Source organism: Kogia breviceps, chromosome 2 (assembly GCF_026419965.1).
Source record: "Kogia breviceps isolate mKogBre1 chromosome 2, mKogBre1 haplotype 1, whole genome shotgun sequence".
Taxonomy (NCBI): Eukaryota; Metazoa; Chordata; class Mammalia; order Artiodactyla; family Physeteridae; genus Kogia; species Kogia breviceps.
The window spans coordinates 87,434,175-87,448,824 of record NC_081311.1 but is presented as its reverse complement, the minus strand read 5'-3'; the positions used below and the strand labels follow the sequence as shown (position 1 = coordinate 87,448,824).

Below are 14,650 nucleotides of genomic sequence, written 5' to 3'. Positions count from 1 at the left end.
GGCACATCTGCCCGAGGGCCCTACGGTCAGCCAGCCAATGAGACAGGCTCTCAATTAGAGGGAGGCTGCCAGGCAGAAAGACAGATGGGCTGCACTGTCAGGGGAAGCAGAACCTTGCATGGGGTTGCCTCTGAGGCCTCTGGGCAGTTGGACCTGGCAGTGGAGCTCCCTGCCCCTCCCTGGCCAGTGATCTTCAAGATCCTGGTGTTGTAGGAGAGCCAAGGTGCATAGGGTTCAGTCCTCAATCCCCACCCAGCATTCCCACCCCAAACAGCAACTCCTACACGCCCTCCTGCACACCTGCTCCTGGTTGAAAGGCTGGCTGTTTTTTTCTGCTGGAAACAATCAGGCTCTGGGGGGGCTCCCCACCTCCTCCCACCAGGGGAAGGCAGATCTGATCCTTATCAGTAATTTCCGACTCGATTTCCCTTACGGGGGCCTATGGCTGACACTGCCCCTCCCTGTGCACCCCAGGGAGACGCTGTGCTCACCAGGGGAGCCGTACTCGTGCCGCGGCAGACGGCACACCTTGGGCATCACCTCCATCAGTGTCTTCACGTACTGTAGGATTGTGCCTTGCAGCTGTGAGAAATGGGCTGTGTCAGCCACCAGCCACACCACCACGCAGGCTGTGGGTGTGACGGGCACTTCTGAAAAGGAGTCTGTTAGTCAAATGCACGGTAACGACCCGGGACCTTGGCTGGAAAGGAAATCTCATGCGTGGAGACTGATGTGAGAGATGGAATGGAAAGTCCCTCCCCACACAGGAATTGTGTGCAGAATCCTTCCCACCACCACCCCCCGCCCCAGGAAGGAAGCCTACCGAGGGGAGACATACCAGGCTCTTGACCACCTTCAGCAGCTCTTCCATGACCACTGCGATGCCCTGGTAGCCGAGCAGCCGGCAGATGACCTGGAAGTGTGGAGGCCCCACAAAGTTCCGGTAGCTGCCGTAGATGCTTGAGTAGGCCAGGTTCAAAGCCTGGGGACAGAGAAGGCCAGCGCTTGATGGAAGTTGCCAGGGTTTTCAACATAGCTGCACACACAGGTGAAGATGAAGAATCCATACATATTCCCTTTCCTCCATACCCTCTCCTGCACTGCTGGTGGGAATGTAAATTGATACAGCCACTATGGAGAACAGTATGGAGGTTCCTTAAAAAACTACAAATAGAATTACCATACGACCCCGCAATCCCACTACTGGGCATATACCCTGAGAAAACCATAACTCAGAAAGAGTCATGTACCAAAATGTTCATTGCAGCTCTATTTACAATAGCCAGGACATGGACACAACAGGTGTGCATTGACAGACGAATGGATAAAGAAGATGTGGCACATATATACAATGGAATATTACTCAGCCATAAAAAGAAACGAAACTGAGTTATTTGTAGTGAGGTGGATGGACCTGGAGTTTGTCATACAGAGTGAAGTAAGTCAGATGGAAAAAAAAGTACTGTATGCTAACACATATATATGGAATCTAAGGAAAAAAAATGTCATAAAGAGACTAGGGGTAGGACAGGAATAAAACACAGACCTACTACAGCATGGACTTGAGGATATGGGGAGGGGGAAGGGTAAGCTGTGAAGAAGTGGGAGAGTGGCATGGACATATACACACTACCAAACGTAGGGTAGATAGCTAGTGGGAAGCAGCCGCATGGCACAGGGAGATCAGCTCGGTGCTTTGTGACCACCTAGAGGGGTGGGTTAGGGAGGGTGGGAGGGAGGGAGACACAAGAGGGAAGAGATATGGGAACATATATATATGTATAACTGATTCACTTTGTTGTAAAGCAGAAACTAACACACCATTGTAAAACAGTTATACTCCAATAAAGATGTTTAAAAAAAAAAAAGAATCCATACATAAAGTGCATTAGCACACAGTGCCCTCAGGTGGAGGCATCCAGAGAACCTGTTGGACTACCCTTTATTGGTATCTATGTTTTCAACTTGAGACATAAAAACAAGCTTGCTAAAACAGAAGGAAGAATACAAAACCATTTGGTTCTTCAACATTTATTAAACTGCCAGTCCTACAGAAGACATTCTGAGGTCCTGGAATGAGAAATGAATGTATCTCAGAGGCTCACTGCTGCCCCCATGTTACTACTCCCAGTCTCCTGAGGGAGACACCAAGGATAGACTCTGATGAGGCAGTGGGGTATGCAGGGAGTGGGGGACAGCAGCCCCTGCAGGGGGGGCAGGCGAGAAAGGTAATCAGGGTGGTTTCTTGTCAGATGGCACCTCCAAGCTTGTCTAAGGACACAGACGTCTGCACACCTATCAGGGAGACTCCCAATGTAAGCATTCAGTGCTATGTGTTTCCCTCTCAGCACTTCTTTAGCTGCACCCCGTAAATTGTGACATATTTGCATTTCATTTAAGTCAATGTCTTTTTAAAAAATTTCCCTTGAGACTTCCCCTTGCCCTAAGGATCATTTAGAAATGTGTTAATTTCTGATTTTCTTGTCATCTCTGTTACTGATTTCTAGTTTGAGTTCACTGTGGTCAGATAACACACTCTATAATATATCAGTTCTTTGAATTTTGTTGATGTTGTTTTATGGCCCAGGGTATGGTCTATCTTGGAGAATGCTCCATGGGTACTTTAAAAGAATGTATGTTCTGCTGTTGTTGGATGAAGTGTTCTACACACATCAATAACATCCTATTGGTTGATGGTGTTCATTCCTTTTTGTTGCTGATTTTCTGTGTACTTATTCTTTTGATTACTAAGTGAAAGGAATGTTGACTTCCCAACTACAACTGTGGAATTGTTCACTTCTCCTTTCACTTATGTCAGTTTTTGCTTCAAGTATTTTGAAACTCTGTTGTTTGGTATATAAACATTTAGGATTGCTATATTTTCTTCGTGGCTTAACCTTTTTATTATGTAATGTCCCTCCCTCTTTGTCCCTGGCAATATTCCATCCTTTTACATTTAACCTACATATATCATCGACTTGAAGTGAGTTTCTAATACAGTCATATTTTTAATCCACTCTTGTCAATCCCTCTGCCTTTTTAACTGTCTTTAGACCACTTACATTTAATACATCTACATGTAATGTAATTACTGATTTTTAAGTTAGGCTCTGTTTCATTCTTCCTGTCTTCTTGTGGGTCATTTAAACATTTTTTAGAATGCTGTTGTGATTTAACTGTGGTATTTTTGAAAGTTATCTCTTTGCACAGGCCTTTCAGTGATGTTCCAGGTCTTACATTATACGTTATGTAAGTTATCACAATCTACTGTTATCAATATGTTACCACTGAGTGAAATGTACCACTCTCACCTGCTTTTAGGTCCCTATAACCTTCCCCCTTCCCCTTTTATAATTGTCTTAAATATTTCCTCTTTGTACACAGAGAACCATATCAGGACAGCAAGGATTCTGAAGAACTGGCAGAAGTCTAGTTGCTCAGCTCTGAGTGAATATCCATAGGAGGCCTGCTTGCAATTCCTGGGAACTCAGCCCTTGAAATGTTGCCTATGTTGCTGATTGATACAGTTGTTTTCTACACTTGGGACACTTAACCATGCTGTACAAGCTTGTCTAGGTTGTTTGTACAAATAGTGATTTATGGCAAGCCCCTCCTTTCCTTCTGGGGATTCTGGGGTTTCAGTAACTTGGGCCAGTCATATAGGTGGCTGTGTCTATGCCCCTAGCCCTGGACCCGGGTGTTCCTGTGAGCTTCTCTTTCCTGGGCAGGATCACTCTGTACATCCCATGCGACCCCCATGAGGGACCACTGGAAGCCCGCACCTGCTTCCATAACCATCAGATGCATCTTTCCCCCTTAATGATCCTGCTTTGTGTCCTTTAGCTGTAGTAAACTGCAGCTGTGAATGAATCCTGGCGAATCACCAAATGTGCAGGTGGTCCTGGGACCATCAACACAGAAACTCTGAGTCCAAACCAATGATCAAATGCAAGATTCACCAAGGTGGAAACACTGCCAAATGCCTGTCTCACATTCACCCCTACAACCCTATCAGACTTGAAAAGACCATATCTTGATTGTGGGCTCAGACACAACCTGCCCCCTGCCATCCCTCCTCAAAGCACCAACTGTGCTTTATTATTATTTTTTAATCCAGAGAAGGAAGGGCTTATTACTTGCAGCAAGAGAACAGTTGCTTTCCCAAAGCAGTGTTCCTAAACTGTGCTTTAAATGCTGGGAATCTGGGACTTCACTGGTGGCACAGTAGTTAAGAACCTGCCTGCCCACGGGTTTGATCCCTGGTCCGGGAAGATCCCACATGCTGCGGAGCAACTAAGCCCATGCACCACAACTACTGAGCCTGCACTCTAGAGCCTGCGAGCCACAACTACTGAAGCCCACGTGCCTAGAGCCCATGCTCTGCAATGAGAAGCCACCGCAATGAGAAGCCCACGCACCACAACAAAGAGTAGCCCCCGCTCGCTGTATCTAGAGAAAGCCCGCGCGCAGCAACAAAGACCCAACACAGGAAAAAAAAAAAAAAAAAAAGATGCTGGGATTCTGGGTGAGGTTTTCACTTGATAATAAGTTCTCATGCTTGAAAAACATGAAAATCATTAGTGAAATTAAATGGCCTCATGTTACAAGTGGGAAAATTCACTCCCAAAGCCACCCTCACTTGCTTAGGGCCTGGGGCTCAATGACACCTAGTCCCTGCCCCCCCCCCCCATGAGTGTCTGGCTTCCTGGAGACCTCACTCACCCCAAAGATGGCACATCCCAGGAACAACACAACCGGAGCAATGTACCTACTCAGAGGAAGGGGAGGAACTACCTCTGGAGAGGGCAAAATTACAAATCCTACACTATAAAACACGCAGACTCAGAGGAGGGGAGCCTCACAGCTCAAGTCAAGAAACACTGCTGACCACGCCTGATGCAGAGACTGGGGCCTCGCCCGGAAACCAGTGGACGAGGGCTCCGGACTCACTAGTCACGTGCCCTGGGTTCTCTAATGCCCTCAACACGGTGCATCTTCAACTGTGAAGTAGGGACAATCTTACTTATCTTATAGGAAACAGAACATCAGTGATGTACTCAAGAGAGTGTTCACTCAGAGTGGTGATACTACCAGGAACCAAAAAGGTAACGCCATAAATGGGCACTCATTTAAGTCGATTTTATTACCGTAAGACACTAGCCCTCACTCATCACTCCTAACAAAAGAACGGACTGGATTTTTGAATTGGATTCCTGTGTATTCCATAATCTCATAGGTACGAACACCCTGACTGCACAGCAGCACACTGAAGTGCAGCGGCCACATCTGACTGCTCACAGGGAACACGGGGGCTCAACTCTGATAGCATGATGTTCCGGCATTCTGCCTTTCTTTGATCCTCAAAAAAGTATCATATGAGATGAACAGTCAACATCAGTGTTCCTCACACAAACTTTTGTTAGACTTCTGTTAGGAGTCCAAATGATCTAACAAAAAAATATTGGTTTAGGTTTTAAGAATAAAAATGACATGAACAATTTCTGAAAGAGGCTGAAATCCATAAGTTTAAGTTCAGTCACAGCTGGTCGCTTTAAAAAGAACAATCTAATCTTTCTTTCCCCCGAGATGGGCACCTACTTTGCAGATGCACATGCACCTGCCTCCGTTTCAGCACAGAATGCTTGTCCTTTTCTTATTAAATTGTAAGAGTACTTTAAATACTGACAACACTAACCTTTAGCGATGCCCTTGCTGCTGCACATCCAGCCATGTCAGCCGGGAAACCTGCCACATCTCATGGGATGCTGGGTGTCCTGTGGTTCCTGGATGTCAGCTGTTTCCCACGTGCCCCTTCCCACCTCAGCTCCTCCCTTTAAGGTGTCACAGCTGGACAGGCCACCCTGCCCCTCCATCACAGAAGTGCCCCCCACCCCCAAGCCTCTTCCACAAACTTTCCTGGCTTGATATTTTTACATCTTTAAATCTGACAACCGTCTCACAGCTGACACCCACCACATGGCCAGAAGCTGTCCCAGCACTGCATTACTTTTCAGAAGGGTGCTAACTGAAGGAAACAATAACATTTTATATGTGGCATGACACATTCAAATTATTGAAACTAGACTGATTCAAATTAAACTTCAAAATACGCTTCGCTATGAACTTAAAAATCGTAATACAAACACAAAAGAACCTACCTTTGATCCATGCAAATACTGGGGTTGTGCATTTGGCTGTTTATCTCTTTGAAATTCTTGAGAAAATGGTAATACTGTCCGAACAAATCTAAACAAGGAATATTGGAAAAAAAAGAAAGAAAACCAAAAATTTAATGGTAGTTCTTTAAAATTCAGAACTTTTCCATTACTCATCAATTAAACCTTCCTCCCAATTAATCATTACATATGAAAATTCTGGGAAATCAAAACCCATACTAGGAATGAGCTATAAATACTCTGAAGTATAATAAATGTATCCGAAGTTCAGGAACAGAGAGGACACCGGAGGCCCTTCTAGCACATAAAAAGAGTTCTGCAAACTTGGCACCAGGACCATTTCATTCAGTCTTTTGAAAAGAGGTGATGCAGGCACCTGGGCCTTGCTGGGCCTCTGGACACAGAAATGATGGCAGGGATAGGAGTGGGAAGGCAGACTCGGACAGTGATGCGGTCACTCAGGTCACTGGGTACAAACTGACAGAAGATGAGTCTGTAAACACACTTGCAGAGCCAAGAGACTGTGGCTTCATAACAGATTAGGAGCCACTAAAACTCAAATGCTTGGATCTTAAAGCAGAAATGTCAAAATTGACTCACACTTTCAAATGAGAAGCGTTCATTTAAACATATAAAACTTTTTACAAAGAAGCATGATAAAAAAAATTCGTGGATTTGCTAATTATTAAATTCAAAAGACTTGATTAACACATATTGCACTTTAAGGATGTAACTGTCAAAACACCACTAGTGCATGAAACAAACGTTTGCATCTGAGGAGAGGACAGGGGCCTGTGGAGCTGATCACATTTACATAGAAACATCACGTTGCTGAGTGGCTGGGTTCTGTCCTTACCCTTTAAAGAGGGTTGAGTTTTTGTGGGCAAACGGTTAAACTGTTTGCAAGTCAGCAGGATCTTTTCACGATCTGTTAGGGTAAAAAGTAGTCACTACCCTTAGCGCTGGTAGTAAGATAGGCCCTGCTGGCAATTCTATCCAATGCGTGGGTATTCAGTGAGCTTTCCCCATTCTCACAGGCCGCTTCGAATGATTCCTGTAGTGCTGGCGAGCTCTGGGCACAGTTCTGTCTACCACTCCCCCGCAGCTGTTCTTCCACAGCCTCGTGGACTTCCACCCAGCGCACACAGTTTAATATTCAAGCAAAGACTAAAGGGCTCCTAAGTTGGTTTCAGGAGCTCTTTCTCTGTGTAGCTCCCGCCTCTCGACACTCTGCTTTGCAAACCCCAGCCGTCTGTCTGTGCTTCCTCATCTCCTCTATCAAACAAGACCTCCACCTCCAAATGCTTCCAGGCAGGAAGCCAGGGGAAGTCACACAGCTCACACCCTTCGTCTCCATTCTCCCGGGAAACATCCAGTGAAAACCGCTGTTTCATAAACGTCCAGTTTTCCACTTGTTTAAGGCAAACAGTAAATCCAAACTCTGTTACTCCATTATCTCAAATAACTTCTGAACACCACATTTGGACTGTATACATTTCTCAATCTAAATATAAAATAATGGAAAAAATACTGAATTCCAGTTAATAGGCTTGTGTTTCACAGTGGGAAGGATAAGTAATTCCGAAACTACTTTCTTCATGTTCTAGAACAGAGCAAATGTGTAAATATATTAAGAATGATGAAACAAGAATTCTCAGTGTAGAAGGAAGTTACAAAAACGGAAATGAAGTCTGCACTGCTGAACTGGAATTGAAGACAGCAGTGTGAATTCATGGTTTCAATATATAAAGAGCTGCACAGAAGTAGACACACACGTAAACATTATGGGTTTGTGTCCCTGCAGAAGATAACCTGAAGTCTCAATTACTAATACCTCAGGATACGTGCTCTTATTCGGAAACAGGGCTGTTGCAGACGTAATTAGCTAAGATGAAGTCTCACTGGGGCAGAGTTGGCCCTTAAACTAATATAACATGACTCCAGTCCTCACAGGAGTAGGAGAGAGACACATGAGGAAAATGCCACGTGCCAACAGAGACAGAGACTGGAGCCACGCGGCTGCGGGCCGAGGACTGCTCACCACATCAGAGGTGAAAAGAGTCAAGAGAAGACCCTACCCAGGGCCTCAGAGGGAGCACAGCCCTGCTGACTCCTTGATTTGGGGCTTGTTGCCTCGGGAACTGTGAGAGGGTAAACCTGTCACTTTAAGGCCCCGCCCCCCAGTTGGTGGTAGCTTGTTATGGCGGCTACAGGAATGTGGCACAGCACACATGTAAGTCCTTCCTAGATCCGACCACTGAAAGGGGCTAGAAACAAGGACACACCAGTAGCAGCGAGCATACCTAACAGCCAGACTTTGCTTAATTTTAAAATATTCTCCATTAAAAGGAATCCTCATAGAATAACAGATTACAAGGATAAAGTAGGAGAATTCCAAGATGAACCTGGGACTTTTTGTGGTACAGAAAGTAAGAAAGGGCTTAAGAATCGTGGGGACAGACAAGAAGATATAAAAACGGGGTGGAAGGGGCTCCCACTAGCCAAAACAGAGCTGATTTGAGCCACATCATCAAGTCATGACAGTAACAGATTTTAACCCTGCATTAGAATCCCCTTACTAATAAGAAACAAACAGATAAAAAATGCTAATATGTATAGCAGAATGTCAACTAATAACTGTAGAAGGAATGAAAAGGTTAGAAAATCACCATTGTTCAAACACCACAGTGAAAACTGATTTGGGTAAGAATCATGCTGAAACTGGTGGGTCAAGTTTTAACAAGGAACCGTTTTGAAAGTCTCAGATTATCTCCCTATATATTACTTATAAATTTCAAACAGAAAAATGGAAACACGCCAGTGGAGAAACTTGGCAGCCACCACCCTAACCAAGGGACGGAGGGTCGGTGATGGGACAGCCTTGCAGTACGCTGCACTGAGGACACACCCTCCCTAGTGGTCTTCCTGCCACAGAGGCCCGACTCTGATCCCAACTGCTGGCTTACTTCGAGGGCTATCGCGCTGTCACAATTAGTAGCTGCACAGGTTAAATTTAAGTCACAGGCCGCCCCATGAGACCTCCCAGAGTCACCAGGCATAAATCATTAATCAGAAATAAGCAGCGAAATAAGTAGGTACGCCAAGCAACAAACGGAGTTCTGGTTTCCCCGCACACAGCTCCCAGAAAACCCTCAGGCATGGAATTAAGATACTGGGTGGCATAATTTTGTCTGTCTTCTCAGGTTTCCACGTGCAATGTGGATATACGAAACGCTATTTTAAGATGTCTTTTCCAGATAATGAAGCTCTAAGGGTTCCACTGAAAGACCTGTTAAAAATATAGAAGTAATGGCTTTTGCCAATGCTAGCAAGAGGTGGAGGCCTCCAGCGCTGCTGCTCTGGTGAAGTCTGCATCTCACACAGCCAGGGCTCCCTCTGAATTGCACCTCAGGTTTCTGGGCCCAAGGAGGCTGAGGTCACTTCACGCTGGTTCCTGCCAGCACACATGCCCAAGGCCACAGCTCCAGTGCATGGGAAACTGGGTTCCCGTGCAATCAATCGCACAGCCCGTTGGAGGTAAAGCCACCTACCAGCACGGTGCGGGCAGGGGGGAGCACGCACTATCAGGCGAGGGCAGCCATCTGCTTGCTGCTCTTCAGGGTGGACCTCGTGCTGGACGGGCTAAGGGGACCCAGGGCAGAGGTGCCTCTCGTCAGTTTATACACCTGATGGGTCGTGCAAGTGACACGGCCTGGAGGTGTTCTACTCCTGCTAAGGTTGTTGGGTCGCACAGCACCAACTTCCTGACCCGAGTCCTGGCAAGCTCATCTCTGACTCAAGACTCCTTTTGCCAGTAGGACAGGTAGCCTAGGATGGCAGATTGTTCCCTAGCATCGGCCCCCATCAGGGCAAGGGCACCCACATGGGCCCAGCTTGGCAGGCAGGGCCTGGAAACAGACCTCCTTCCCTCACTGCACACTCAAGACTCATCATGCCTGGAGCATCTTTCGGAAAACACAGCAATTCAACAGAAAGGTTTATAGCACGTGCTGAGTTTTCATCACCATGTAGATTTCAGCCCCCTCCCACCCCCCTTGCAGTCCTTCCACACAGCTCCTGCTGTTTCTGAGCCCTCGACCCACAGGGCTGTCACCAAGATGACCAGAACAGGCAGATGCTGTACACACGCAGTGCAGCTGGCACAGAGGGGGCTCAGGGAGCATCTTCAACTGTTCCTTTTGCAAGATCTGTGGGAATCCCTTAAAGGGTGACAAAATGCTAGATCATCAAAAATGCAATCTAAAATAACACAAGAAAATCACAACTCCTTGTGTTGCCTGATTCTACCACCTCCACAGCCCTGCCCAACGCCCGCCTACCCCACCCCCCCGGAACATATTTTCTCAACTTGCCAATAATGGGGTTCAGCTGCATTTCACCTTTAGAGACACCAGTTCTAAGCACTAGGCAAAATGATTTAAGGGACATAACAGAAATTAATTCCAAAAGTTCCAAACGGACCGACCAAAGCACAGAAAATCTTGCAAACGTTGGCCATGACTTAGATTTTCAGAAACATGACAAGCACGTATGTACACACGGAATGCCCCTCATCATGACATATGATGTGAAAAAAGAATGTGTATTTAACAGTATGCCTACAACATCCATTTCTGCAAAACAAAAAATACACATGTATATTCGACAGTATGACAAAAACTCTAGAGATAGACATTTTATAAGGGAAATCTCTAGGGATTTAATTATTTTCCTCATATACCTATTCCATATATATATATATATATACACACACACACATACACACACACATATGAACACACACACGATTTCTAGCTTTTCTACAATTATGATGCATAACTTATGCAATAAAAATATTTTTCCGTTAATTCCAACTCTAAAACAACTTGAAAAATACCTGTTTCAAGAACCTGGGCACTTAGAAGGGAGTTTACAGGGATGAGTAGTCTCTAAAGTTTGGTTCCAGTGGATTCTGCCCAGCCAGGCCCAGGGCCCCCTGACCCAAGAAGGCCAACCAGGGCTCCTTCACCTGTGGTTCTTGTGGCCATGGCCGTGTACCCTCTGCTGCTGCGTGGGGCTGGGCCGATGGCCCTAATGGCACACCTCCATGTACCAGCAACAGGCCTGTATTTCCCACAAGGAAACCAACCCTGGGGTCCCAAATAGACAGGGGCAATAGCAGGTATGATCAGGCCACAGGAGGGCCTCCCTTCTGCCCTCATGGTCAAAGCTCAGCACCCCTGGATCAAGACACAAAAATCTAGGCCTAAAAGACAGTAGTGATCAAGCCAATACATGGTAGGATGTTCAGATCCAGTAGTGAAGCAAAGTATAAGCAAAAGACACTTACTTTTAAAAGGTGGTCAGAGGGCTTCCCTGGTGGCGCAGTGGTTGAGAATCCGCCTGCCAATGCAGGGGACACAGGTTCGAGCCCTGGTCCAGGAAGATCCCACATGCTGCGGAGCAACTAAAGACGTGCGCCACAACTACTGAGCCTGCGCTCTAGAGCCCACGAGCCACAACTACTGAAGCCTGTGTGCCTAGAACCTGTGCTCTGCAACAAGAGAAGCCACCGCAACTAGAGAAAAGCTCATGCACAGCAACAAAGACCGAACACAGCCAAAAATAAATAAATAAATTTATAAAAAATAAATAAAAATAAAAAGTGGTCATAATGCTTATACACACACGGTCTCTCACACACACCCTCACTCATACTCACCCCCACTTCTCACACTCACAAGCACACACACACACACACGTTTCCTCTCTGGCCTGTGCTGACACAGCAGGAGCGAAGCTCAGCACAGAGAGGACAGGCCTCAGGCAGGCAGTTGCCAGAGTGAGGAGGTGACTCAGAGCCACCCCAGGACCTTGGCTGGACCACAAGACTGGACCACATGACCATGCAGCCAGCAGCCATGCCACCCTTTCAGTGGGCCACTTTGTGTTGTTCAACAGAGTAAAATGGTAGGTGTGTGGAGGGCGGCTAACTGGCAGACCCTCACATGGCCTGACACCCCAGAATGGAAGCATGAAAAGTAGAGTCACCCAGCACATTCCAACATCAGTAGACGTTAAAAGTATGGAGGTGGTACAGACCCAGCAGCTGCTGTCCACTTGTACCACGGATTTGGCCCTGAGCCCCAAGGGAGTGCCCCGGATAGGAACTCTGGCCTCGCACTCGGTCTGCACATGAAAGCCATGACCACACATCCAAGGGCTGGCCCAGGGCCGCACTTGCAAATGCAGGAGACCAGGAGGGCCTGAGTATCCTGGACATGGGAAAAGATGGGCCCTGAGACCATCCTGTTTCGATACCCATTGGAAGGGGCATCCAGAGCCATCTGAGAGGAAGCATGCTCACCGGTTGGTGGAACCATTGTAGCAGTAGTTGGGCAGGAAGTCATAGTTGAGCTCCCAGAAGACGTGGAGGGTGATTCTCCCGTAGGGCGCTGACACATTGTGGTTGGCCTCCCGGAACATGGCATCAAAGCTGTCCAGAGTCAGGTATCTGCTCAGTAGCTTGTGGGTCATGCGGTTGATTTCCAAGAGGCCATCCAGCTCCTGTGGGACCACAAAGACAGGGGCATGAGGACAGAGTTGGGCCTGGCATGGCGGCCTCCATCCTCTACATGGGTAGCGCCATGGTGGTGGGCCGGGAGTGGGCAGAGCAGGACATGGACAGCAAGGGGCTGCACTGAGGGGTGCCAGTGAGCTAAGCCAAGAACGCACATGGTGGCAGTGCAGCAAGTGACACAAGCTTACTTCTCACACCTAAATTCATGTCCTCTCCACTGCTCTTAAAATGCCCCTCCATTCCATGGTTGCCCCCGAATGGCCACTGTCCATTCTCCACTGCAGTTACCTCCCACTGTCCACTGCTGGCCTCCAAACCCCTCACAGGGCAGAGAACACTGGGATGTGTCCACCCCCACCCGACGGCACACAGTGTGTCCTCAGGTGTTAGCCTTAGTCAGCTTCCCTAACGCACCTGAAGTTACTCAAAAGCACTGCTGTGCAGCAGAGCTGGCAAGCATGTTCAGAGGTGGCCTTCCAGGCTCTCACACTGACTGTTCATCAACCTGCCCAGGTCTGTAGTATCCCCTGCGGCAGCCACTGGCCACATATGGCAACAAGAACGTGGCTGGTCCCAACTGAGATGTGCCATACATGTGAGATGCACAGATTTCAGAAACTGAATATGAAAACAAAGAATGTAAGATATCCACGTCAATAGAGTTCTTATAATGATTAAATGTTGAATTGTTAATTTGGGTATATACTGGGTTAAATAAAATAGATTACTAAAATTAATTCCTCCAATTTCTTTTTCCTCTTCTAATGTGACTACACGTAAATTTAAAATGGTCTCTGGGAAGAAGCAAGAAGAACTACAATCCTGCAGCCTGTTGAATGAAAACCACATTCACAGAAAGACAGACAAAATGAAAAGGCAGAGGACTATGTACCAGATGAAGGAACAAGATAAAACCCCAGAAAAACAACTAAATGAAGTGGAGATAGGCAACCTTCCAGAAAAAGAATTCAGAATAATGAAAGTAAAGATGATCCAGGACCTCAGAAAAAGAATGGAGGCAAAGATCGAGAAGATGCAAGAAATGTTTAGCAAAGACCTAGAAGAATTAAAGAACAAACAGAGATGAACAGTACAATAACTGAAATGAAAAATACACTAGAAGGAATCAATAGCAGAATAACTGAGGCAGAAGAACGGATAAGTGACCTGGGAGACAGAATGGTGGAATTCACTGCCATGGAACAGAATAAAGAAAAACGAATGAAAAGAAATGAAGACAGACTAAGAGACCTCTGGGACAACATTAAGTGCACCAACTTTCACATTGTAGGGGTCCCGGAAGGAGAAGAGAGAGAGAAAGGACCCGAGAAAATATTTGAACAGATTATAGTCGAAAAATTCCCTAACATGGGAAAGGAAATAGCCACCCAAGTCCAGGAAGCGCAGAGTCCCACGCAGGATAAACCCAAAGAAAAACATGCCGAGACACACAGTAATCAAATTGACAAAAGTTAAAGACAAAGAAAAATTATTAAAAGCAACAAGGGAAAAATGACAAATAGCATACAAGGGAATTACCATAAGGTTAACAGCTGATTTCTCAGCAGAAACTCTACAAGCCAGAAGGGAGTGGCACCATATATTTAAAGAGATAAAAGGGAAGAACCTATAACCAAGATTACTCTACCCAGCAAGGATCTCATTCAGATTTGACAGAGAAATCAAAAGCTTTACAGACAAGCAAAAGCTAAGAGAATTCAGCACCACGAAGCCAGCTCTACAACAAATGCTAAAGGAACTTCTCTAAGTGGTAAACACAAGAGAAGCAAAGGACCTACAAAAACAAACCCAAAACAATTAAAGAAATTGGTAATAGGAACATACATACTGAAAATTACCTTAAATGTGAATGGATTAAATGCTTCAACCAAAA

At 46.2% G+C, this 14,650-nt stretch overlaps 1 protein-coding gene across 5 annotated transcripts in view; it reads right to left on the bottom strand.

Moving 5' to 3' along the window:
• Window positions 1–14,650, bottom strand: part of CYFIP1 (cytoplasmic FMR1 interacting protein 1) — a 91,073-nt gene that overhangs the window by 13,103 nt on the left and 63,320 nt on the right. For all 5 annotated transcript variants that reach the window (XM_059055003.2, XM_067025760.1, XM_059055004.2 and 2 more), the window contains 4 exons: window positions 12,544–12,743; window positions 6,159–6,246; window positions 839–982; window positions 492–582 (listed from right to left, as the gene is read on the bottom strand). In XM_059055003.2, the coding sequence (XP_058910986.1) occupies window positions 492–582; window positions 839–982; window positions 6,159–6,246; window positions 12,544–12,743 (523 nt within the window). The remainder of the gene's footprint in view (window positions 1–491; window positions 583–838; window positions 983–6,158; window positions 6,247–12,543; window positions 12,744–14,650) is intronic.